We start from the raw sequence: 27,323 nt of genomic DNA, 5'->3' as shown, positions 1-27,323 counted from the left end.
ACCCACTGTTCCCCGGTGCCGTGGATGTCGATTAAGGCAGCCCCCTGCACCTCTGATTCAGAGGGGTTGGGATAATGCGGAAGATACATTTTAGTTGGACAACTTTCCTATTTGGTGAGTGTGCCTATACGAGTGGCACTGTGGTATAAGGCACTGCATCTCAGTGCTATAGGCGTCACTACAGACCCTGGTTTGATTCCAGGCTGTATAACAACCAGCCATGATTGGGAGTCCCTTAGGGCAGCGCACAATTGGCCCAGCGTCATTAGGGTTTGGCCGGGGAAGGTCGCCATTGTAAATAAGAATTTGTTCTTAGCTGACTTGCCTAGTTTGTGCGTGAGAGCGTATATACGGTACTGTATATTCTTGTGTATGGTAGCACTACGCTAACTACCTGAGATGGTGATGAGCACGTTGAGTCCCTCCAGAACGTCCATCTGTTGGAAGCGTCTCCTGCTGATCAGAGAGTAGACCTTCCCCTGACCGCTCCTGTCCAGCAGCCACAGACCATTCTCTGTCCCCACCAGCAGGTTCACACCTGGACCAACACACCACTGTGTTAGTCTCAACATCACAAGCCTCAGCCAGCATAGTACCTGTCCCAAATGGCACCCTATTCCCTGTATAGTGCACTACTTTTGACCAGAGTCCTATGTGACCTGATCATAAGAAGTGTACTATATAGGATATAGTACAATTTGAGACACAGGCATACTGTACTATACACAAAAGATGACCATTCTCAAATATACCTCTATTGCTCATACACTCTAGAACCATTGTAAGGTAGAGCTATTATCATATTACGGCAATACCTATCCAATCCTGACAATAAGTGTCTAGCAGATTGGGTGTTAATCTCGTTATTTTACTGCTGCTCTTTAATTACTTGTTACTTTTATTTCTTATTCTTATCCATATTTCTTTGAAACTGCATTGTTGGTTGGCGGCTCGTAAGTAAGGAAAACACCAGTCTCAACGTCAACAGTGAAGAGGCCAACTCCGGGATGCTGGCCTTCTATAAGTAGAGTTGCAAAGAAAAAGCCATATCTCAGACTGGCCAATAAAATAAAAGATTAAGATGGGCAAAAGAACACAGACACTGGACAGAGGAACTCTGCCTAGAAGACCAGCATACCGGAGTCGCCTCTTCACTGTTGATGTTGAGACTGGTGTTTTGCTGGTACAATTTAATGAAGCTGCCAGTTGAGGACTTGTTTGGTGTCTGTTTCTCAAACTAGACACTCTAATGTATTTGTCATCTTGCTCAGTTGTGTAGCGGGACCTCCCACTCCTCTTTTTATTCTGGTTAGAGACAGTTTGCGCTGTTCTGTGAAGGGAGTAGTACACAGCGTTGTATGAGATCTTCAGTTTCTTAGCAATTTCTCATATGGAATAGCCTTTCTTCATCAACAAAAGAAAGTCCTTTGTTTCTGGCCATTTTGAGCCTGTAATCGAACCCACAAATGCTGATGCTCCAGATACTCAACTAATCTAAAGAAGGACAATTTTATTGCTTCTTTAATCAGAACAACAGTTTTCAGCTGTGCTAACATAATTGCAAAAGGGTTTTCTAATGATCAATTAGCCTTTTAACTTGGATTAGCTAACACAACGTACCATTGGAACACAGAGTGATGGTTGCTGACAATGGGCCTCTGTATGCCTATGTAGATATTCCATAAAAAATCAGCCGCTTCCTGCTACAATAGTCCTTTACAACATTAACAATGTCTACACTGTACTTCTGATCAATTTGATGTTATTTTAATGGACAAAAAATGTGCTTTTCTTTCAAAAACAAGGAAATTTCTAAGTGACCCCAAACTTGTGAATGATAGTATATACAGTGGGGAGTAATTCATTTGCATAACATTCACACTGATAGGGGCTAGGCCTAAATCGGCAGTGTATCAAATACTTGTTCTCCCCACTGTATGTAAAAAAAAAAAAGCTGTGAAAAACGAAAAGATATTTGTCCTCCGAAGAGGGGTGGTGGTGGAGGGGTTAGTAATAAAAATACAAATACATTAAAAAAAAATGCTATTATAAAGGTGTGTTTCTAGGGGTTAGGGGCTAGGGGTCGAGTGGGGGTTAAACTGCTGCTTACCCCACAGGCCAGCACAGAGGATCTCGGTGTTGAACTTCTTCTTGTACTTGCGGATCTCGGGGGTATCACTCTGGGGTCTGATGTTGGTGGGGTTCACATTGACCACGGAGCCCTTTCTGTGGCCCTCTCTCCTGATTGGGTCCTGAATAGCAGGTGGCCTGCCACTGGCTGGAGGGGTAAAAAACGCAATAAGAACCAATATTGTCATTTAAAACCATGGCCTGTAATAGCCACATCTGGTATCTGATTTGATATTAAATATGTACAGGAGAAAACCATATATGACAGAATACCTTCCTTCTGTGGGTGTGTCAAGGCTTGGCCCCTCACTGGTCAATCAGAACGTGCTCAATGGCAAAATATGTGGTTGCTTTAAGTTGTGTATTTAAGGTCTTTTATGTTCTGCCTTGGAATCAACTCCAATTCCAATGTTAGTCCGTTATAGTTTGTTAAACAGCTTACAGAAACTAAATAACAAAATGTAGACCTATCCCATCTTTGATAAATATGTTAACTTGAATCTAATTGCAGTCAACATTGTTTTAAGCAATTTCATGGCTTCAAAACAACTTGTTTTAAATAGGCTATGTCTAAATACACATACAGCCACCATAATTGTTTCCTGTGGGCATGTAATACTAAAACTACGCGGAATATGGAGGGTTTTACATACATCCAAACTTTCCAAGGAGAATAAGAGTACCTCTTCCCAGCTGCCCACTGCACTGAGACCAGGAAAGACTGTCACCACTGATAATCGAGAATTTCAATAAGCAATTCTCTACGGCCCGGCCATACTTTCCACCTAGCTACCCCAACCCCGGCCAACAGCTCTGCACCCCCCGCAGCAACTGGCCCAAGCCCCAATCCAAGCCCCCCCCCCCCGTGCTTCTCCTTCACCCAAATCCAGACAGCATATAATCTGAAAGAGCTGCAAAATGTGGATCCCTACAAATCAGTTGGGCTCCTCACTTCCTAAAATCATCCACCGCCATTGTTGCAACCCCCATTACTAGTCTGTTCAACCTCTCTTTCATATCGTCTGAGGTTCCTGAAGATCGGAAAGCGGCCGTGGTCATCCCCCTCTTCAAAGGGGGAGACACTCTAGACCCAAACTGTTACAGACCTATATCCATCCTGCCCTGCCTTTCTAAAGTCTTCGAAAGCCAAGTGAACAAACAGATCACTGACCATTTTGAATCCCACCGTACCTTCGCCGCTATGCAATCTGGTTTCCGAGCTGGTCACGGGTGCACCTCAGACACGCTCAAGGTCCTAAACGATATCATAACCACCATCAATAAAAGACAGTACTGTGCAGCCGTCTTCATCGACCTGGCTAAGGCTTTCGACTCTGTCAATCACCGTATTCTTATCGGCAGACTCAACAGCCTTGGTTTCTCTAATGACTGCCTTGCCTGGTTCACCTACTACTTCTCAGATATAGTTCAGTGTGTCAAATCAGAGGGCCTGTTGTCCGGACCTCTGGAAGTCTCTATGGGGGTACCACAGGGTTCAATTCTCAGGCCGACTCTTTTCTCCTCCAAACGAGCTTCAATGCCATACAACACTCCTTCCGTGGCCTCCAACTGCTCTGAAATGCTAGTAAAACGAAATGCATGCTCTTCAACCGATTGCTGCCCGCACCCGCCCGCATGACTAGCATCACTACTCTGGACGGTTCTGACTCAGAATATGTAGACAACTATAAATACCTAGGTGTCTGGCTAGACTGTAAACTCTCCTTCCAGACTCATATTAAGCATCTCCAATCCAAAGTTAAATCTAGAATTGGCTTCCTATTTCGCAACAAATCCTCCTTCACTCATCCTGCCAAACTTACCCTAGTAAAACTGACTATCCTACCGATACTTGACTTTGACGATGTAATTTACAAATTAGCCTCCAAAATTCCACTCAGCAAATTGGATGCAGTCTATCACAGTGCCATCTGTTTTGTCACCAACACCCCATATACTACCCACCACTGTGACCTGTATGCTCTCATTGGCTGGTCCTCGCTACATATTCATCGCCAAACCCACTGGCTCCAGGTCACCTATAAGTCTTTGCTAGGTATAGCTCCGCCTTATCTCAGCCCACTGGTCACCATAGGAACACCCACCCGTAGCACACGCTACAGCAGGTATATTTCACTGGTCATCCCCAAAGCCAACACCGCCTTTCCTTCCAGTTCTCTGCTGCCATTGACTGGAACGAATTGCAAAAATCACTGAAGTTGGAGACATAGAGTTGAAGTCAGAAGTTTACATACACCATAGCCAAATACATTTAAACTCAGTTTTTCACAATTCCTGACATTTAATCCAAGTAACAATTCCCTGTTTAAGGTCAGTTAGGACCACCACTTAATTTTAAGAATGTGAAATGTCCGAATAATAGTAGAGAGAATAATTTATTTGAGCTTTTATTTCTTTCATCACATTCCCAGTGGGTCAGAAGTTTACATACACTCAATTAGTATTTGGTAGCATTGCCTTTAATTTGTTTAGCTTGGGTCAAATGTTTGAGTAGCCTTCCTCCTGACAGAGCTGGTGTAACTGAGTCAGGTTTGTAGGCTTCCTCGCTCGCACACACTTTTTCAGTTCTTTCCACAAATTTTCTATAGGATTGAGGTCAGGGCTTTGTGATGGCCTCTCCAATACCTTGACTTTGTTGTCCTTAAGTCATTTTGCCACAACTTTGGAAGTATGCTTGGGGTCATTGTCCATTTGGAAGACCCATTTGCAACCAAGCTTTACCTTCTTGACTGATGTCTTGAGATGTTGCTTCAATATATCTACATTTCAAAAGAAATCAGCCTCAGAAAAAATTGTAGACCTCCACAAGTCTGGTTCATCCTTGGGAGCAATTTCCAAATGCCTGAAGGTACCACGTTCATCTGTACAAACAATAGTATGCAAGTATAAACACCATGAGACCACACAGCCGTCATACCGCTCAGGAAGAAGATGCGTCTCTTAGAGATGAACATACTTTGGTGTGTAAAGTGCAAATCAATCCCAGAACAACAGCAAAGGACCTTGTGAAGATGCTGGAGGAAACAGGTACAAAAGTATTTATATCCACAGTAAAACGAGTCCTATATCGACATAACATGAAAGGCCAATCCTATGAAAAATTTGTGGGCAGAACTGAAAAAGCGTGTGTGAGCAAGAAGGCCTACAACCTGACTCAGTTACACCAGCTCTGTCAGGAGGAATGGGCCAAAATTCACCCAACTTATTGTGGGAAGCTTGTGGAAGGCTACCCGAAACGTTTGACCCAAATTAAAAAATTTAATGGCAATGGTACCAAATACTAATTGAGTGTATGTAAACTTCTGACCCACTGGGAATGTGATGAAAGAAATAAAAGCTGAAATAAATAATTCTCTCTACTATTGTTCTGACATTTCACACTCTTAAAATAAAGTGGTGATCCTAACCGACCAAAGACAGGGAATTTTTACTAGGATTAAATGCCAGGAATTGTGAAAAACTGAGTTTAAATGTATTTGACTTCAACTGTATCTACAGTACTAAATCCATGTGTATGTATAGTGTGTGTCACGAATCCCGCCGAAGATGGTGCCTCTTCCTGTTCGGGCGGTGCTCGGCGGTCGTCGTCGCCAGCCTACTAGCTGCCATCGATTCCCTTTCCTTTTGTTTCTGTTAGTTGGGTCTAATTGGTTACACCTCTTTTGAGTGTAGTTTTGTATGTAGGCTATTTAAGGGCACTAGGCCTGCTGGTTATTGTGCGGGCTTGTTCTCTGTTTTATGGTGTTGGTTGATTATTGTGATCTCTATTTTTCCGGTCAGTTTTAGTTCTGTTTATTTGGACGGGTTGTTTCATGCGCCCTTGTGTTTTCCATGTCCGTTTTTCCACTGTCATTGGAATAAAAGATCCACGTACAGAACTACCTGCTCTCTGCGCTTGACTCCTCCACCCACCAATCACAGAAGTCATAACAGTGTGTATGTTATCGTGTGTCTGTGCCAATGTCTATGTTGCTTCACAGTCTCCACTGTTACATAAGGTGTTTTTTAATGTGTTTTTTAAAATCTAATTTTACTGCTTGCGTCAGTTACTTGATGTGGTCATGGCTCTATGTAGTACTGTGTGCCTCCCGTAGTCTGTTCTGGAATGTGAAGAGACCTCTTGTGGCATGTCTTGTGGGGTGTCTGAGCTGTGTGCCAGTAATTTAGACAGACAGTTCGGTGCATTCAACATGTCAATACCTCTCATAAATAAAAGTAGTGATGAAGTCAATCTCTCCTCCACTTTCAGCCAGGAGAGATTGACATGCACATTATTAGTATTACCTCTCTGTGTACATCCAAGGGCCAGCCGTGCTGCCCTGTTCTGAGCCAATTGCAATTTTTTTGTGGCACCTGACCACACAACTGAATAGTAGTCAAGGTGCAACAAAACTAGGGCTTGTAGGACCTGCCTTGTTGATAGTGTTGTTAAGAAGGCAGAGCATCACTTTATTATAGACAGACTTCTCCCCATCTTAGCTATTACTGCATCAATATGTTTTGACCATGACAGTATACAATCTAGGGTTACTCCAAGCAGTTTAGTCATCTCAACTCACTCAATTTCCACATTATTTATTACAAGATTTAGTTGACTTTTAGGGTTTAGTGAGTGTTTTGTTCAAAATACAATGCTTTTAGTTTTAGAAATATTTAGGGCTAACTTATTCCTTGCCACCCACTCTGAAACAAACAGCAGCTCTTTGTTGAATGTTGCAGTCATTTCAGTCACTGTAGTAGCTGACGTGTATAGTGTTGAGTCATCCACATACACAGACACTCTGGGTTTACTCAAAGTCAGTGGCATGTCGTGTGTAAACATTTTTTTTTAAAGCAGGGGGCCTAAACAGCTACCCTGTGGAATTCCTGATTCTAACTGGATTATATTTGAGAGGATTCCATTAAAGAACACCCTCTGTGTTCTGTTAGACAAGTAACTCTTTATCCACATTATAGCAGGGGGTGTAAAGCCATAACACATACGTTTTTCCAGCAGCAGACTATGATCGATAATGTCAAAAGCTGCACTGAAGTCTAACAAGACATCCCCCAGGCCTGTCAGGTGATTTTAAGTATTGATTGGGGACTTATTTGTGGAGGAATGTAACTGTTTTTCTGGGGGATGTTTTATTTGTGCTTCCCATGACTGTGTTTTTGTATTTTAATGTTTATATATAGTGAACAAAAATATATACGCAACATGCAACAATTTTCTAAGATTTTACTGAGTTACAGTTCATATAAGGAAATCAATCAATAAATTAATTGGGCCCTAATCTATGGATTTCACATGACTGAGCAGGGTCGCTGTCATGGGTGGGAGGGCATAGGCCCACCCACTTGGGAGCCAGGCCCAGCCAACCACAAAAAGGCTTTATTACAGACATAAATCTCCTCAGTTTCATTAGCTGTCCAGTTTGCTGGTCTCAGACATCCCACAGGTGAAAAAGCTAGATGTAGAGGTCCTGGGCTGGCGTGGTTACACGCGGTCTGCGGTTGTAAGGCGGGTTGGACAGACTGCCAAATTCTCTAAAACATTGTTGGAGGCGGCTTATGATAGAGAGATTAACATTAAATTCTCTGACAACAGCTCTGGTGGCATTGTGTTGTGTGACAAAACTGCACATTTTATAGTGGCCTTTTATTGTCCCCAACACAAGGTGCACCTGTGTAATTACCATGCTTTTTAATAAGCCAGGTAGATGGATTCTCGTGACAAAGGAGAAATGCTCACTATCAGGAATGTAAACAAATTTGTTCACAGAATTGGAGAGAAATAATCTTTTTGTGCGTATGGAACATTTCTGGGAACTTTTATTTCATCTCATGAAACATGGGACCAACAATTTACATGTTGAGTTTATATTTTTGGAAATGTGATGATATGTCAGTTTTGAATATTTAATACATTTGGAAAAACATCTAAAAACCTGTTTTTCCTTTGTCATTATGTGATATTGTGTGTAGATTGATGAGGGAAAAAAACTATTTAATACATTTTTGAATAAGGCTGTAATGTATCAAAATTTGGAAAAAGTCAAGGGGTCTGAATACTTTCCGAATGCACTGTGTGTATATGTGTATATATATATATATATGTTGTATATATACAGGGCACATTTGTAACAGAGACCTAGGATTAGAGACCACCCTAGCAGTGATTTACTAGAATGTCTGAGGGGCATTTCTTGTGTAGAGTGGTGTGTGCGCGTGTGTGTGTGTGCGTGTGTGTGTATGTGTATGTGTGTGTTTGTTTGTTGGCACTCACTGGGACTGTGGCCCACTGGGCTCTGAGGGGGAGAGATCTGCAGCAGCCTGGGGTCTATGAAGGGAGTGAAGGAGGAGGACGAGTTGCTTTTCCCTGGAGGACAGTTTACAGGTTTCTGCAAATGCATCCAAAATCAGAATTCATATCAATAAAACAACATAAAAAAACAAATGTCAGATTTCCAGTAGACTTCACATCAATCTTGATGGAATTTCACGTCTACAATAGCTAGGTCATCTCCCCTTAGTGGAGAAAGATACATTGACATCAAATAAAAACCCATTGTTCCAAACCACTTCAGTCTATAAACTATTACTCTTAAACATTCCATGACCTTCTGGAGAAGTTATAGCCTACTAATAGACATTCAGCCTACAGAGAGTTTATAGCTACATGTGAACTCACGTCAGAATGTGGTCCTCGTCTGCTCGGAGACTGGGGGTAGATGACGTCATGTGGGCCATGCTGCGCCATGGGCTCATGGGCCGGGCTCTTCTGCAGGAGATCAGGGAGAAGGTAATTCTCGTTGCATTCTGATCCTATAGCAATGAGCCTGTGTAGTGGCTGGACACTCTTAAGGCCTGATGCCACGCTGCTCTGCTAAGAGAAGAGACACAGCAAACAGCAGTATAATGCCTCGTTACTAATGCTTGCCTGCCCGTCTGACGTGAGTCATGTAACTCTGTATTCACAGTGTCACAGCAGCACTGTGTGGAGGAACAACAGCAGCATCTACAAAAAGAGTGTCATATGGCAGGTAGGCACTGTTTGGGTTTCCATGACACTAAGTGTCCAATGACAGTCAAGGCGTTGTTTGAAGGGAAGTGGGAGAGGTAAACAAGGATATCAAGCCCTGCTTACACCATACCAAGTGGCATTGCATTCATTACTGGAGGTGGAGGAGGCTCTGAGGGGGCTGTGGGAGAGCAGTATCATCAATGGAGGTGGAGGAGGCTCTGAGGGGGCTGTGGGAGAGCAGCATCAATGGAGGTGGCGGAGGCTCTGAGGGGGCTGTGGGAGAGCAGCATCAATGGAGGTGGAGGAGGCTCTGAGGGGGCTGTGGGAGAGCAGCATCAATGGAGGTGGCGGAGGCTCTGAGGGGGCTGTGGGAGAGCAGCATCAATGGAGGTGGAGGAGGCTCTGAGGGGGCTGTGGGAGAGCAGCATCAATGGAGGTGGAGGAGGCTCTGAGGGGGCTGTAGGAGAGTAGTATCCTCAATGGAGGTAGCGGAGGCTCTGAGGGGGCTGTGGGAGAGCAGCATCAATGGAGGTGGCGGAGGCTCTGAGGGGGCTGTGGGAGAGCAGCATCAATGGAGGTGGCGGAGGCTCTGAGGGGGCTGTGGGAGAGCAGCATCAATGGAGGTGGCGGAGGCTCTGAGGGGGCTGTGGGAGAGCAGCATCATCACTGGGCTCTGCTCTGCTCCATGTACAGATGGAGGATATTAATTTGAGCCAGTTTACTAAAGCAGTAAAATAATCATCTGAACATGTGAACATTCATAGACATTTTTGTAGGGGCTTTTCATAATAGAAAATCAAGTCTGAAATTTCAAAGTGGAAATTACAGTCGTGGCCAAAAGTTTTGAGAATGACACAAATATTAATTTCCAAAGTCTGCTGCTTCAGTGTCTTTAGATATTTTTGTCAGATGTTACAATGGAATACTGAAGTATAATTACAAGCATTTCATAAGTGTCAAAGGCTTTTATTGACAATTATATGAAGTTGATGCAAAGAGTCAATAGTTGCAGTGTTGACCCTTCAAGACCTCTGCAAACTGCCATGGTATGCTGTCAATTAACTTCTGGTCTACATCCTGACTGATGGCAGCCCATTCTTGCATAATCAATGCTTGGAATTTGTAAGAATTTGTGGGTTGTTGTTTGTCCACCCGCCTCTTGAGGATTGACCACAAGTTCTAACTGGGATAAAGGTCTGGGGAGTTTCCTGGCCATGGACCCAAAATATCGATGTTTTGTTCCCCGAGCCACTTAGTTATCACTTTTGCCTTATGGCGGCAGGGTAGCAGGGTAGCTGGGTAGCCTAGTGGTTAGAGCGTTGGACTAGTAACCGGAAGGTTGCAAGTTCAAACTCCGAGCTGACAAGGTACAAATCTGTCGTTCTGCCCCTGAACAGGCAGTTAACCCACTGTTCCTAGGCCGTCATTGAAAATAAGAATTTGTTCTTAACTGACTTGCCTAGTTAAATAAAGGTAAAAAAATAATAATAAATAAAAAAAATAAAAAATGGCAAGGTGCTTCATCATGCTGGAAAAGGCATTGTTCGTCACCAAACTGTTCCTGGATGGTTGGGAGAAGTTGCTCTCGGAGGATGTGTTGGTACCATTCTTTATTCATGGCTGTGTTCTTAAGCAAAATTGTGAGTGAGCCCACTCCCTTGGCTGAGAAGCAACCCCACACATGAATGGTCTCAGGATGCTTTACTGTTGGCATGACACAGGACTGACGGTTTCGCTCACCTTGTCTTCTACGGACAAGCGTTTTTCTGGATGCCCCAAACAATCGGGAAGGGGATTCATCAGAGAGAAAATGACTTTACCCCAGTCCTCAGGAGTCCTTAGTTTGTCCCTGATGTTTTTCCTGGAGAGAAGTGGCTTCTTTGCTGCCCTTCTTGACACCAGGCCATCCTCCAAAAGTCTTTGCCTCACTGTGTGTGCAGATGCACTCACACCTGCCTGCTGCCATTCCTGAGCAAGCTCTGTACTGGTGGTGCCCCGATCCCACAGCTGAATCAACTTTAGGAGACGGTCCTGGCGCTTGCTGGACTTTCTTGGGGCTCTGAAGCCTTCTTCACAACAACTGAACCGCTCTCCTTGAAGTTCTTGATGATCCGATAAATGATTGATTTAGGTGCAATCTTACTGGCAGCAATATCCTTGCCTGTGAAGCCCTTTTTCTGCAAAGCAATGATGACGGCACGTGTTTCCTTGCAGGTAACCATGGTTGACAGAGGAAGAACAATGATTCCAAGCACCACCCTTATTTTGAAGCTTCCAGTCTGTTATTCGAACTCAATCAGCATGACAAAGAAATCTCCAGCCTTGTCCTCGTCAACACTCACACCTGTGTTAACGAGAGAATCACTGACATGATGTCAGCTGGTCCTTTTGTGGCAGGGCTGAAATGCAGTGGATTTTTTGGGGGGGGTTTCAGTTAATTTGCATGGCAAAGAGGGACTTTGCAATTAATTGCAATTCATCTGATCGCTATTCATAACATTCTGGAGTATATGCAAATTGCCATCATACAAACTGAGGCAGCAGACTTGTGAAAATGTATATTTGTGTCATTCTCAAAACTTTTGGCCACGACTGTACAAACTTCAGAAGCCTTTAAAAATCTCAAATACAAAAGTTGTCCTGAAACAGGGTGATCAAATTGGTTATTAGTTAGTAGCATCTGCTCCATGTGTTAGTTAGTATGCACAAAGTGCCCTTTAGTGTTTGTCATGAAAATGACCCATGCGGGACTGGTGACAACCCTGAGCTCAAGTGGCTGGCTGTGTTGGTAAGGAAAGCAGCTGGCTGTATTGGTAAGGTAAACAGCTGGCTGTGTTGGGAAGGAAAGCAGCTAGCTTAGCTCTCAAAGTTAATAAGTTAGTACTTTTTCACTCCAAAATGTCCCAAAGAGGTCGTAGTGTGTGGATGAGGTGTATGTATACCGGGGTCTGGTTAAGATTATGGTGGGGCTGCAGGACAATCCCATCAGGGGCTCCACGGAAGAACATTCCTTTCCCATTCAACGGAGACCTGGAGAAACAGACAACAGCAGTCAGAGAGCAGTGTTTTAATGGATAATGCTCTTGTTTTTTGCTCTGTATATTTAAAAAAATGTATCAAATAAAATCAATGAATCAATAAATCAATCAAGGTGAACCCACTGGGTTTTCTCATCATCATCACTACTCCCAACTTCATCGCTAGAAGAGGAGTACTCTGTTGCCTTGACAAACGGACTGAGATTAGACGTAAGCCCAGAGAAGTGGCCGAAACCCTGAGAGAGAAACACAGAGAATCACATCAGAGATAGAACACCAGACATCAGAGATAGAACACCAGACATCAGAGTAGGAACACCAGACATCATATAGAGAACACCAGACATCATATAGAGAACACCAGACATCATGGATAGAACACCAGACATCATATAGAGAACACTAGACATCATGGATAGAACACCAGACATCATGGATAGAACATCAGACATCATATAGAGAACACCAGACATGAGAGATAGAACACGAGACATGAGAGATAGAACACGAGACATCAGAGATAGAACACGAGACATCAGAGATAGAACACCAGACATCAGAGATAGAACATCAGACATCATATAGAGAACACCAGAAATCATGGATAGAACACCAGACATCATATAGAGAACACTAGACATCATGGATAGAACACCAGACATCATGGATAGAACATCAGACATCATATAGAGAACACCAGACATGAGAGATAGAACATCAGACATCAGAGATAGAACACCAGACATCAGAGATAAAACACCAGACATCAGGGATAAAACACCAGACATCATATAGAGAACACCAGACATCATATAGAGAACACCAGACATCAGAGATAGAACACCAGAAATCAGAGATAGAACATCAGACATCAGAGATAGAACACCAGACATCAGAGATAGAACATCAGACATCAGAGATAGAACACCAGACATCAGAGATAGAACTCCAGACATCAGAGATAGAACATCAGACAGAGATAGAACACCAGACATCAGAGATAGAACATCAGACATCATATAGAGAACACCAGACATCATATAGAGAACACCAGACATCATATAGAGAACACCAGACATCAGAGATAGAACACCAGACATCAGAGATAGAACACCAGACATCATATAGAGAACACTAGACATCATGGATAGAACATCAGACATCATATAGAGAACACCAGACATGAGAGATAGAACACCAGACATCATATAGAGAACACTAGACATCATGGATAGAACATCAGACATCATATAGAGAACACCAGACATCATATAGAGAACACCAGACATCAGAGATAGAACACCAGGCATCATGGATAGTACATCAGACATCATATAGAGAACACCAGACATGAGAGATAGAACTCCAGACATCAGAGATAGAACACCAGACATCAGAGATAGAACACCAGACATCAGAGATAGAACATCAGACATCATATAGAGAACACCAGACATCATATAGAGAACACCAGACATCTTATAGAGAACACCAGACATCAGAGATAGAACACCAGACATCAGAGATAGAACATCAGACATCAGAGATAGAACACCAGACATCAGAGATAGAACATCAGACATCAGAGATAGAACATCAGACATCAGAGATAGAACACCAGACATCATATAGAGAACACTAGACATCATGGATAGAACACCAGACATCATGGATAGAACATCAGACATCATATAGAGAACACCAGACATGAGAGATAGAACACCAGACATGAGAGATAGAACTCCAGACATCAGAGATAGAACACCAGACATCAGAGATAGAACACCAGACATCAGAGATAGAACACCAGGCATCATGGATAGAACATCAGACATCAGAGATAGAACATCAGACATCAGAGATAGAACACCAGACATCAGAGATAGAACACCAGACATCAGAGTTCCTGAGACATACAGTCAGACAGGCACGCAGGCAGACATGATTATGAAATAATACAGGACTGCTAATGCTAATCCAATACAGGAATAATTGTCAGTCCACATAAAGATGACAAGCAGGTATATGTTATTGAATAAAACACAATGACACCGTGTGTCCTTTGGAGGGAATCAGAGACAGGACAGGACACCTCTGCTTCCCGACGGAATGACCGGAATCTTAAATGGCATACTGTACCTCTAATCTCAAATCATTAGGACTAGTCATAACATGCAATATTTAGTTTAGAACTGATAAGCAAGAATAATACACTATTTAGACATAAAGTTGAGTCAGAGGAGGAATTACAGAATTCTTAGTTTTGATGAAAGCAAACACAGATGTGAGAGATGGTCATATGGATTCTCCTCATTCACATCCAGAGCTAATCGGATTCATCTGTTCCTTACAGTTTTGTTTTTCAAACCAGACAGTAACAAACAACAGTAACTGACATCTGACAAACGTAGAGATGAGACCAACATGATGGCCTTCAAGCTCGGTGACCAAGATGTAAAGTGTTACAGATGTCAGTATTTTCCAGAACCACAGGGTAACGGGAGCCAATAAAGAAAAGAACAACTTGTCCCACGACAACAATTATGATAATCATGGCTGAAAACTCCATTTTAAATCTGACGTATAATAGATGTGGAATAGTGTTCTAGATGCTAGGATGGTGACAGAAGACAGATACTTACATGTTGCTGAAGAAGGGCTCCAGGAGAATTCTCCTTAGACTTCTTGTACTGCTGAAGACGGCTCTGCAGCAGAGGGCTCTCCAGCTTGAAGTAACCTGATAGAGTCAAAAGACATGTTTCAAATCTCCCATCTCACTATGTTGTACACTCTTGCTAAATATTACCAGAGCCATTCAGATACTGTAGTTAGCTTTGGTGGCTCATTATGGGAGCTTTCCTCAAACTATATAATGGATTAAAGTTGTCAGTTGCCCCAAGACCTCAGTATGCTACGTTAATATGATGAGCAAATCCAGATATGGACTAGGGCATCAGGATATATTGTAAGGGCTTCCTTGTTTTCCCACTGGATTACTTCGTGAAAGCGACAATGTAATGAACTTGTAAAAGACTATAAATGTCAAATTCATTATCATTATTATGTCTCTATTTGAGCTAATGCTCCATCTTCATGTACAGTATAAGATTCCTTTGGAATTTAACCACGACATGTTAGCACATTTATTTACCATATTCGTGAACTGCTTTCTTAAAATTCCTCAGACAAGTAATTGTGAAAAAGGGGAACTTTGAACACATTACCCAGTCTTTCTTTCCTTTTTTCCTTCTTATCCAAAAGGCAGTTCTTTTGAGAGTCTACCCATTAATTGTACTGGTTTTCCACACACCCAATCTACGACAGGGCCTGTTGCTCACTAACACGCCCCCACCCACACGCTCTCACAAACTCCCACACACATACAACCTCACCCAATCTCCTTCCCACAAACCCTCACCCACCCACACTCCCTCACCCACCCACACTCCCTCACGCACACTCCCTCTTTCACCAACACCCCCACACCCATACTCCCTCACCGACACCCAGTCACCCACACACCCTCACGTGAAACTTAAAGGCTCAGTGTAGTCAAAAATGTTTCTGTGTTTTATATACAGTACAATTCAAAGGTTTGGACACACCTACTCATTCAAGGGTTTTTCATTATTTTTCCTCTTTCCTACATTGTAGAATAATAGTGAAGACATCAAAACTATGAAATAACACTTATGGAATCATGTAGTAACCAAAAAAGTGATAAACAAATATATATTTTATATTTGTGATTCCTCAAAGTAGCCACCCTTTGCCTTGATGACAGCTTTGCACACTCTTGGCATTCTCTCAACCAGCTTCACGAGGTAGTCACCTGGAATGCATTTCAATTAACAGGTGTGCCTTGTAAAAAGTATACAGAAGAAAGCCCTATTTGGTAAAGACCATGTCCATATTATGGCAAGAACAGCTCAAATAAGCAGAGAAACGACAGTCCATCATTACTTTAAGACATGAAGGTCAGACAATGCGAAAATTTCAAGCTTTGAAAGTTTTCAAGTGCAGTCGCAAAAACCATCAAGCGATATGATGAAACTGGCTCTCATGAGGACCGCCACAGGAAAGGAAGACCCAGAGTTACCTCAGCTGCAGAGGATAATTTCATTAGAGTTAACTGCACCTCGGATTGTAGCCCAAATAAATGCCTTACAGAGTTCAAGTAACAGACACTTCTCAACATCAACTGTTCAGAGGAGACTGCGTGAATAGGCCTTCATGGTCAAATTGCTGCAAAAAAAAACACTACTAAAGGATACCAATAATAAGAAGAGACTTGCTTGGGCCAAGAAACACGAGCAATGGACCTTAGACCGATGAAAAATCTGTCCTTTGGTCTGATGAGTTCAAATTTGAGATTTTTGGTTCCAACCGCCGTGTCATTGTGAGACCCATAGTAGGTGAACGGATGATCTCTGCATGTGTGGTTCCCACCGTGAAGCATGGAGGAGGAGGTGTGATGGTGTGGGGGTGCTTTGCAGTGACACGATCTGTGATTTATTTAGAATTCAAGGCTCACTTAACCAGCATGGATACCACAGCATTCTGCAGTGATACGCCAGTCCTTCTGGTTTGAGTTTAGTGGGAATATAATTTGTTTTTTTAACAGGACAATGACCCAACAAACCTCCAAGCTGTGCAAGGGCTATTTGACCAAGAAGAAGAGTGATGGAGTGCTGCATCAGATGACCTGGCCTCCACAATCACCTGACCTCAACACAATTGAGATGGTTTGGGATGAGTTGGATAGCAGAGTGAAGGAAAAGCAGCCAATGAGTGCTCAGCATATATGAGAACACATTCAAGACTGTTTGAAAAGCATTCCAGGTGAAGCTGGCTAAGAGAATGCCAAGATTGTGCAAAGCTGACATCAAGGCTGTCATAGGTTAGAGGTCATCATGGAGTGTTATCCCTGAAGGGCATCCTTTTGTTTCTAGTGTCCAGGTTTGGGATTATTGGGTTCACCTGGTTTAGGACTATTTAGGTTCCTGTATGGAACTGAGCCGGTTGCTCAGGTCTCTTGTCTTGTTTTGTGTTGTACGCATGTGCACTTGCTTTGTTGTTTTTCCTGTGAATACTTCAGTTAACATTCTGGATTTACCCTCATCTCTGCCTGCTGTGCTACTCTGCACCTGATAACGCGTTAATGGTTACATTTTTAATGCTGTAGATTTGTTTGATGCCATTAACGCATTTGCTTAATTCAAGCCCTGGCAGACGATGTGCTAGCTAGCTACTTGTATGAATGAATGATGGAGAATGCTAGTAAGGGCCTTTTAAATTTCAATTTCAAATCACTCCCAGATGGCTCTATGTGTAAAACCAAAGTAATTCGCATCTACTGCAAGGCAGAAATAGTTTATTACCGAAGTTATGGGGGGTTTTCGTTGTCATTTACAAGCAAAATATAGTGTTGAGGCCGGCAATACAAGTAACGTTATTAGTAGCAATGGAGGACATCTTCGGCAGGCTAAGCTAGAAGAGTGTGCACGCGGGAGGCCTATAGACAAGCAGCAAGCTAACACAAGCATGGATAGCAACAGCTTGCAGGCCAGTCCACATTGTGGAGAACGATGGCATGAGGGGTTATCATACGGATAGCGTCGAACGACTCAACGTATGAGTTATCCCCGAGAGCCACTGTCGTTACAAAAATACAATAGCTGTAATGAAAGCGTGAGGGCTACGAAAAAAGCAGAGGAGTTGAAACATACAACAGCTATTGCTCTCACGGGAGACCACTGGACTTCAGTCAGTAACCATAACTACCTTGGGGTTACTGCGCACCACATCGAAGAAAACTGGAAACTGCATTCACACGCTCTGGCCTTAATGAACCTCTTGGAACTACCCATCCCAGATCCGGGAGAATTGTCAGCAACTACACTAATTAGTATAGCGCAACGGTCAAATAATCTTACTAGAAAATATTCATATTCATGAAATCACAAGTGAAACATAGCGAAACACAGCTTAGCCTTTTGTTAATCACCCTGTCATCTCAGATTTGGAAATTATGCTTTACAGCGATAGCAAGACAAGCGTTTGTGTAAGTTTATCGATAGCCTAGCATAGCATTATGTCCAGCTAGCAGCAGGAAGCTTGGTCACGAAAATCAGAAAAGCAATCAAATTAACCGTTTTCCTTTGATGATCTTTGGCTGTTTTCACTGACGAGACCCCCAGTTAGACAGCAAATGTTCCTTTTGTTCCATAAAGATTATTTTTATACCCAAAATACCTCAGTTTGTTTGTCACATTATGTTCAGAAATTCACCAGAAATAGCGGTCACGACAACGCCGGGAAAAAAAATCCAAATTATATCCATAATATCGACAGAAACATGGCAAACGTTTTTTATAATCAATCCTCAAGGTGTTTTTCAAATATCTATTTGATAATATATCAACCGGGACAGTTGGCCTTTCAGTAGGACCGGCAGGAAAAAGGGCTACCTCTCTCTTTTACGTAAAAATCACTCTGAGAGCCATCAGCTGGCCACTTACACAATGTGGTCTTTTACGCTAATTCTTCAACATAAAGGCGTGAAACTACATCTAAAGGCTGTAGACACCTCAGGGAAGACATAGAAAAGGGAATCTGGGTGATATCCCTTTAAAAGGAGGATAGTTATGCAAAGGAACAGAAGGGTTTCAAAATAAGAGGCACTTCCTGATTGGATTTTCCTCAGGGTTTCGCCTGCAATATCAGTTCTGTTATACTCACAGACAATATTTTTACAGTTTTGGAAACGTTAAGAGTGTTTTCTATCATAAGCTGTCAATTATATGCATATTCCAGCATCTGGTCCTGAGAAATAGGCTGTTTACTTTGGGAACGTTATTTTTCCAAAAATAAAAATAGTGACCCCTAGCTTCAAGAGGGTTTAATGAAGACAGAAGAGAGGCACTATGCTGAAACGTTCGCCGGGCATTTCAGGGATCTAGCAAAGCAGTGGAACATTGAAAACAAAGTTACCATGTGTTACCACGGAACATGATTGCAGCTGCAAAACATCTGCGTATTGAACACCTGCCCTGCACAGCGCAAAGTCTCCAAAGGTCCATCAGTGTCCCTACAGAACAGCGGGTCCGACAATGCCCTTGCCAAATGCCGAAATATTATTGGCCATTTCAAACACAGCCCACCAAACGCTGCAGAGCTAGGACAACAGCAAGTTGCAAAATAAGGAGTCACTTGCACAAGATGTCACAACTGTCACGACTTCCACTGAAGGTGGCTCCTCTCCCTATTCAGGCGGTGCTCGGCGGTCGTCGTCGCCGGCCTACTCGCTGCCACCGATCCATTTTTCCTTTTCGTTTGTGTCTTATTCGTTTATTTCGGTGGGTTTATTAACCTACGCTGCCTGCTATTCTTCGTGCGGGATTATTTACTGTTGTTGCTATGTTAGGGGTGCATGTTTGCGCCACAGGGTTTTCTTTCTCACGGTCGTTGTACCGTTTTGGACTGTAATTAGAAGTAGAGGTTTCTCCTCCTTGTTTTGCGTTTATTCTCCGTGTGTGGTGACTTCATTTGGGCATGTTCCTCCACCTGTTGTTGTTGAGTTGGGGCTTCTAATAAACAATTGTGCTATTGGGACTTCCTTGCTCTCCTGACTACTGCACCTCCCTCCTCTTAGGAGGCAAGTAACAACAACAAGATGGAATTCCACTCTGGAAATGGTAAAGCTTGCCCACCGTAACCAACAACAACTGAGAGATGCTCTGGCCCAACATAAAATGAACATCACCATGCCAACCACAGCTGAACTGGAGAAACTGGAGGCACTACTCTCACTATGTATCTCACTATGTATGTTATAATAATATATTGTGTGTGTGTAGGTGTGAGAGAGTGTGTGTGTGTGTGTGTGTGTGTGTGTGTGTGAGAGTGTGATTTTGAATAGCTTTTCATCCAGGTACTTGACTGAAATTCTGGGAGGAGAGAAGTACATTTCCTGCTCAGTGGTGTTGCCTGCTTTGTGTCATCTCCTTCGAGTGGTGGACAGCTTGGATGATGACCATGCCATGGTAAGATTCAAGCTAACATTCACAACAGAACTGGAGACACACAATGAAAACACGAACCTCACATGGCTGAAGATCGCCACAGCACTCGACCCAAGGTTTAAGGACCTGAAATGCCTTCCCAGAACTGAGAGGGGTGAGGTGTGGGCTTTGGTCAGCATCTTGCTGAAGGAAGAGAGGCCTGCACAGCAACCTGATAAAGCAACAGATTCAGAGCCAGCGATGAAGAAAGCTGCCCCTTTGTTGAGTTCTTCTGAGTCTGACTCTGATGAAGAGGAGGAGTCCATTGAGAAATGTTTGGAGCATTACGAAGCAGAGCCCATTATCAACTGTCCACTACAGTGGTGGTCACAGCATGCAGGGGCACACACCAGGCTGGCCTGCAATAAACAAAGGTACCTGGCAACGCCTGCCACATCAGTACCTTGTGAGAGGTTGTTTTCACTCTCTGGGCATATCGTACAGAAGAAGAGAGCAGCTTTATCATCTGAAAATGTCAACAGGCTTGTTTGTCTTTGCAACTGGCTCAGTGAAAATAAATAAGAGGAGGATTGAAGTGTATGGTCACTGGTTTATGTTCTGTAAAATTCATGACATTGTTGGACAAGTTTATGCTCTTTGTATCGATAGAGCTAATAGTTTTTTTTCTTATAGACAACCCTCCAATCACTAATGGGGAGAACAATAATTTAGAATGGCTGAAGCTTTAACTGTGTGTGTGTGTGTGTGTGTGTGTGTGTGTGTGTGTGTGTGTGTGTGTGTGTGTGTGTGTGTGTGTGTGTGTGTGTGTGTGTGTGTGCGTGTGCGAGAGAGAATTTATGATGGAGCATTAGTGACCTACTGGGAGCATTAGTAAGTTACAGGACTTTTGTAATGCTTAACATTGCTTAACTTGTTTATGGTGAATATGCCATTAAAACATTGAAACAGAATATTTTTGTGTTTCAGTCCCTACATGCCTATAACGCAATACACTGCTTTTTGAAAAGATTTGAGCAAATATAAAAATGTGTGATTAATCGCGATGAATCACATTAAATTCTATAGTTAATTATTTTAATCGTTTGATAACCCTAAAAAAATAAGTATGGAAGATGCAGACAATTACATTGATGGAAGCTACAATCTATCTGTAATATTAAAGCTGATCTACTCCCTAAAAAATGCTAAAATTCACAGCAAACTACTTAATTGTTACCCAGAAATGATTTGATATTGAAATAAAAACGTCTGCATTGGAGCTTTAAAACAATTGTTTAGTTTCAAAGCTAAACAGTAAGCCAGTGGCCCTGTGCATGGTCTCACTTTCAACTCACGAGGGAAAAACCCCTGACAGGATGTTTAGGTTTCAGTGACACATTTCCTGTGTATTGTGGTTATAGCCTGATTTGTAGACACCCAATGCGTTCACACAGGCTGTAGTTCACCATGTAGTAACACTATGCAGCTGATGGATCTACATATGTGCTATGTGAACACATCTCTAGTGAATGGTTGAAGGAGAGAGAGACAAGAGAGAGAGTGATTTTGAGGACACAGACCTGACTGGGAGCTGCTACTGGAGCTGCCATGAGAGGACATGGACTTCCCACCCTTCTCCGCAGGAGACTGAGGGGCCCCACTGGACAGCAGAGAAAGAGAGAGAAGAGAGTGAGTGAGAGAAAGAGTGAGAGAAAGAGAAGAGTGAGAGAAGAGTGAGAGAGAATGAGAGAGAGCGGGAGAGGGAAAGAGAAAGAGAGAAAAAGTGAGAGAGGCAGATGACAAGAATCAGGCACACACACAATGTCATGCTCTATACTTCAAATGGTGTCTCAGAGATATATAATGTTCTGTCATGGGTCCTGTCAAAGCTGACTATGGATTATCCACCCTGTAACTGGTAGTACTGCTTACTGCTCACTGACACTGAATGATGTGTGATGTGGTAACAAACGTACCTCAACCCTGTCCGGTGATGATTCATCAGCTCTTTGCAATATGATTTGGATGTTGTACGCTCCGGAACCTTCAAAAATATCATTTTGACATGTGAGGGTACAGTATACAGTGGAGTAAAGTACTTAACTACAAAAACTTGAAAGTACTACTGAATATGTTTTTTTGGGGTATCGGTACTTTACTATTCATATTTTTATCAACTTTTACTTTTACTTCACTACATTCCTAAACAAAATGATGTACCTTTTACTCCTTACATTCTCCCTGACACCCAAAAGTACTCGTTACATTTTGAATGCTTAGCAGGACAGGAAAATGGTCTAATTCACACACTCATCAAGAAAACATCCCTGGTCATCCCTACTGCCTCTGATCTGGCGGACTCACTAAACACATGCTTTATTTGTAAATTATGTCTAAGCGTTGGAGAGTGCCCCTGGCTATCCATAAATGTAAAAATAAATGACAAATGGTGCTTAATATAAGGAATTTGAAATTAATTCATACTTTTGATACTTAAGTATATTTTAGCAACTACATTTACTTTTGATTTACGGTTGATTTTTACTCAAGTATGATTTTAATAGGTGACTTTCACCTTTACTTGAGTCATTTTCTATTAAGGTATCTTTACTTTTACTCAAGTATGGCAATTGGGTACTTTTTCCACAACTGACAGTATATGCCTGACTACCTTGCACAAAGCATCACAACATTAGGACATATTAGGACATTCTAAAACACTGCATGCTCTGTGGGGACTCCAGAAATGTGTAACTGATCCTAACCGCCAACCTGGACTGTATCATTTACTATAGAGGATGCAGATACCAACTTTAGGAGAACACATGTGGAGAGGCCTGTGAAGCAGACAATCAGGTCTTGTGTTCATTCTTTCTCAATGTTGTCCCCAACAGCTGTCAACATTTTCACCTTTTTCTCATGTCATATCATCACACAAGAGGAAAGGAAGACAACACCCATTGAAAGAGGAAATCATTCTGAAAATCATACTCCCTTTAACTACTGACATCCCTTCAACAGGGCTTACTGGCAGCTGCATGTCCCTGAGTTTCTCACGTATATTTTTAAAATGATTTCTGTGATGAATGCAACAAGAAAACTTGTAAGCAATTAAAGCACATCAACTCCATATTCCCATATCAAGCAGTAACAAAACACTAGTGTGCTGTATCCTAAGGATACACATCTCTGCTTTTATTAGAGGAACTAGAGATATGTTTCTGGAAACAGAATGTGTATCACATCGTTGAATGAGTTTGTTGTTAGTCAGGGGTGCCATAGGAAGCTTGAGGGCACTGCCAAATTCCTCTTCCTTTATGTTGGCATGACTAACATCACCAAAAACAACAACTATAAACCTCCCTGAAAGATAACACACACATGGGGTTATACACATACACACATGGGGTCTCACCAGGCTCACACACACACAGACATACCACAGAAACCCAAACACAAATATACACACACATACTGTACAATACACTCACACACATGCATGGGCTGACTCATATCCTGCAGTCCCTGGTTATATCCATAGGGTGGGCGGATTTAGGTTAATTAAATATTGTGTGGATGAAGGGTGGATGGGTGGTGGCCGTGTTAAAAAAGAGAAAACGATGCATTAAAAATCCATAAATGTATCATTATTGTGCAATTCATATCTATAGGCTACATGGAGGTTTTTCTTTCATTATTTTTTATCTGCCGTTAGTGTGTAGCCTAAGTTTAAGCTTAAGGGCCTAACAAAAGCGTGGCAAATACACACCAATTGCCAAATGCTTTTGGGAACTTGGGCATAAAAGGTTAACTTCCATCCACTGATGGAAAAAGGACAATGCCAGAGTTAAATTCAATAAGGGCAAGATTCAGCCTTAGGACATTTAACCCTTACTTACACACGCCATTCTTACGCACCTCTCACTAGTTGGTATCTGACTTACCTCATTAAGATGCGTAATGTGCTTTGCAGGTGTGGTTCCCTTGAGCACGCTGAATGCATTTAATTCAACCACTGAAAACCCTCCCACTTGCTGGCCAAAGATTTTCCATAGAGTTTTCATTCAATAGGATTTTCAGTACATTTATGTTAAACCATCCCTTTAAACATGGGTGTATATTTAATTAGTTAGACTAGATTTGAATTAATTAGACTCAATAGATTACATCGAGAGAACGGGTTCAGAATATAGATATCAATGAAGGAAAGCCACCTATTCATCTCTGTTTCAGCACCAACTGGTAGATTTTAAAATACTCTTGATTTGTAGATTATTTAGGCACATTTTGGGGTTATGAAAGTGTGTATGAATCATAAAAAAACATGTTTTGAGAGCTTTTACGCACAAAATATAATAAAGAATAAAAAATACAATGTATTGATTCATCCCGAAAGTTGTCATATTCAAGTTCAATCCATGAAATACTGCAAGGTTGAAAAAAGTGTACAAAAAATAGTCCTATAAATCAACACTAATCCTCGCTAATCATGGAACTGTATGACAAAAGTTTTATAATGATTTAAATAGGCTACATGTCCAAAATTATTGCACAACTAATGCTAGCGACCCTCATCAACTACATGGACCTGACAAAGGAAAGAAAGGTCAACGAAATGGAATGATGCAAAATGTAGTCTACAAATTGAAGACAACTAACACCGAAGTGACAGTTAGAAATGTATTTGGGTATTACTGACAGTGACTCCCAATAGTGGCTAATATATAACATGATACAAATGGTCAAATAAAACATTTTAAAACACTTACATTAACTCGGCAGGTTCCCAAACTAGCACAGTGGATCTGGGCCAATTCCGGCTGAGAGTCATGTGGCCTGAGTCTGGGCCGCCTTAGGCAGTATTACTTATGGCTAGGATGCGGGGATTGATCTCGGGCCGATTCCGGTGTGAGTTATCTGGCCCAAATGTATTACTTGGGTCTTGGGCTGATTGGGGCTACTCTCTGGCAGATGATTACACAGGCTGCATTGTCACGCCCTGACCTTAGTTATCTTTGTTTTCTTTATTATTTTGGTTAGGTCAGGGTGTGACGAGGGTGGTATGTGTGTTTTTGTCTTGTCTAGGTTTTTTTGTATTTCTATGGGGTTTTGGTATGTATATGTAGGTCTATGGTGGCCTGAATTGGTTCCCAATCAGACAGCTGTTTATCGTTGTCTCTGATTGGGGATACTATTTTGGTTGCCATTTCTCATTTTGGTTTTGCGGGTTATTGTCTATGTAGTTGCATGTCAGCACTCAGTTATTTATAGCTTCACGTTCGTTTTGTTTTGTTACGAAGTGTTCTTCGTTTGAATAAAAGAAGCATGTATTCCAATCACGCTGCGCCTTGGTCTCCTCGTTATGACGAACGTGACATGCTTTATATAATTAACATTTCATTACTTATTTTTCCATATTGCTCATTGTTTCTGTGATCAAAAAATACAATTAACATTTCAATTAAACTCTTTAAGAGTCCTGTTTAAGTTGTATTTTAGTATTTTGATACTTTGTGCAAGGCCATCGATAAGCATTAAAAACTATGTGGCTGGAATCTCCCGAGTGACACAGCGGTCTAAGACACTGCATCGCAGTGCAAACTGCTTTGCTACAGATGCTAGTTTGATACCCGTGGCAGCCATGGCCCAGCGTTAGGGGAGGGTTTGACCAGTCGGGATGTCCTTGTTCCAACGCGCTGTAGCATCTCCTGTGGTGGGCCAGGCAAATGCACGCTGACCCAGTCACCAGGTGTACGGTGTTTCCTCTGACATTTTTTAAAATGCATAAAATATATAATAGTAATGTTTAAAATTACTAAATTGGGTAATTTTGTATACATTTATTTAAATTAGCATCGGGTGCTACCGGTAGACGGAAACCGCCTGATGTACTTGGGTCGATTCTGGGCAGTCATTCATTTGGATTCCGGGCCGAGTCCGATTCAATCAATTCCTGGCCCTCAGGAAGAGGGTCGCTTCTGGGTCGATTCCTCATTGCTAGCTGGGTCGGCCCTACAGAAGCCTATAATGTTATCCACGCAATTTATGATGGCACACAATACAAATTCTGAATAATGTCACAGCTATTTATGGCTTACTTCACTGTGGAAATGGGACTGCAATACATGTCATGTGTGATATGATTTTCAATTTGTTTCCATGACTAGTTTCAACTTTGTCTCCAGGGATCATAAGGGAAAATTATCTAAAACAAGTGTAATTTATATTTACAATTCATTTATCCAAATGGATTACTCATTTACCTAGCTCTTATCAAGTTGTAAATTACAGTGCATGGAGAATGCTGTTACTGTATATCGGAAAAAATAAAGTAGAGTATTTTCCTACTTGGAACCGGTATGTTTTCTAGACCTTATTCATGGTTTCATGGTGGTAGAATTAAGTCAAGGTCAGAATACAGCGTATCTGTTGACACACCTCCGCCACACCTTCATTTATTCAATCTCCACCCAAAACAAATAGCAGGTGAATGTAATACTATTCTCATGCTTAAATTCAAGGTCAGAATAAGCATAGAGAGAGAAGCACATAAAAAGGGAATTTTAGGCACGTTTAACTCAGGTCGGAATTCCCCCCTTAGAGACAGGCTGGGAAATGGAGAGTTGAAGATAAAGAGAAGGGAGGGCCAGAAAAGTAGTCTAATGTTTGGGAAAGATTTGGTGAAGTGGTAAAAGAGGATGATAGCAGTGCTGGCTATGTTATGTGTGATGATTGTGAGGCACTACACAAATTTGATAGTCAATTAGACTTCAATATGGAACTTCAATGGAACTGTACTGTTCAGATGGGTTAAATGGAATAGTAACTGAAATCTGGACACAGACTGTCGGTCTATAACCTCTCACATAGCCTAATATATTATTAACTCCTGCAGAATTAAGCATTACTTTCAGTACAATCAGTGGTGACCTGTCATTTTGGGCAGGTGGGGCTCCACATTTTTTTTTGGGGGGGGGGGGGGGGCTAGCCTGTTTTGCACGTTATTTTGGCATTAATACGTATTACATATTAGTTTGAAATCAATGTAATATATATTAGACCCACTGGCTCCAGGTCATCTACAAGTCTATGCTAGGTAAAGCTCCGCCTTATCTCAGCTCACTG

At 42.0% G+C, this 27,323-nt stretch overlaps 1 protein-coding gene across 5 annotated transcripts in view; it reads right to left on the bottom strand.

The window, feature by feature from the left end:
- LOC109905042 (mitogen-activated protein kinase kinase kinase kinase 4) overlaps nucleotides 1-27,323 on the bottom strand; it is a 110,642-nt gene that overhangs the window by 22,928 nt on the left and 60,391 nt on the right. For 3 of the 5 annotated variants that reach the window (XM_031789842.1, XM_031789846.1, XM_031789845.1), the window contains 9 exons: nucleotides 22,175-22,242; nucleotides 21,779-21,858; nucleotides 14,838-14,932; nucleotides 12,319-12,431; nucleotides 12,100-12,187; nucleotides 8,825-9,019; nucleotides 8,420-8,534; nucleotides 2,111-2,278; nucleotides 395-538 (listed from right to left, as the gene is read on the bottom strand). In XM_031789842.1, coding sequence (XP_031645702.1) covers nucleotides 395-538; nucleotides 2,111-2,278; nucleotides 8,420-8,534; nucleotides 8,825-9,019; nucleotides 12,100-12,187; nucleotides 12,319-12,431; nucleotides 14,838-14,932; nucleotides 21,779-21,858; nucleotides 22,175-22,242 — 1,066 coding nt within the window. The remainder of the gene's footprint in view (nucleotides 1-394; nucleotides 539-2,110; nucleotides 2,279-8,419; nucleotides 8,535-8,824; nucleotides 9,020-12,099; nucleotides 12,188-12,318; nucleotides 12,432-14,837; nucleotides 14,933-21,778; nucleotides 21,859-22,174; nucleotides 22,243-27,323) is intronic. The other 2 variants (XM_031789843.1, XM_031789844.1) reach the window with 2 other exon arrangements.

This window comes from Oncorhynchus kisutch, linkage group LG15 (genome assembly GCF_002021735.2).
Source record: "Oncorhynchus kisutch isolate 150728-3 linkage group LG15, Okis_V2, whole genome shotgun sequence".
Lineage (NCBI taxonomy): Eukaryota > Metazoa > Chordata > Actinopteri > Salmoniformes > Salmonidae > Oncorhynchus > Oncorhynchus kisutch.
This window is presented reverse-complemented; position numbering and strand designations above follow the sequence as displayed.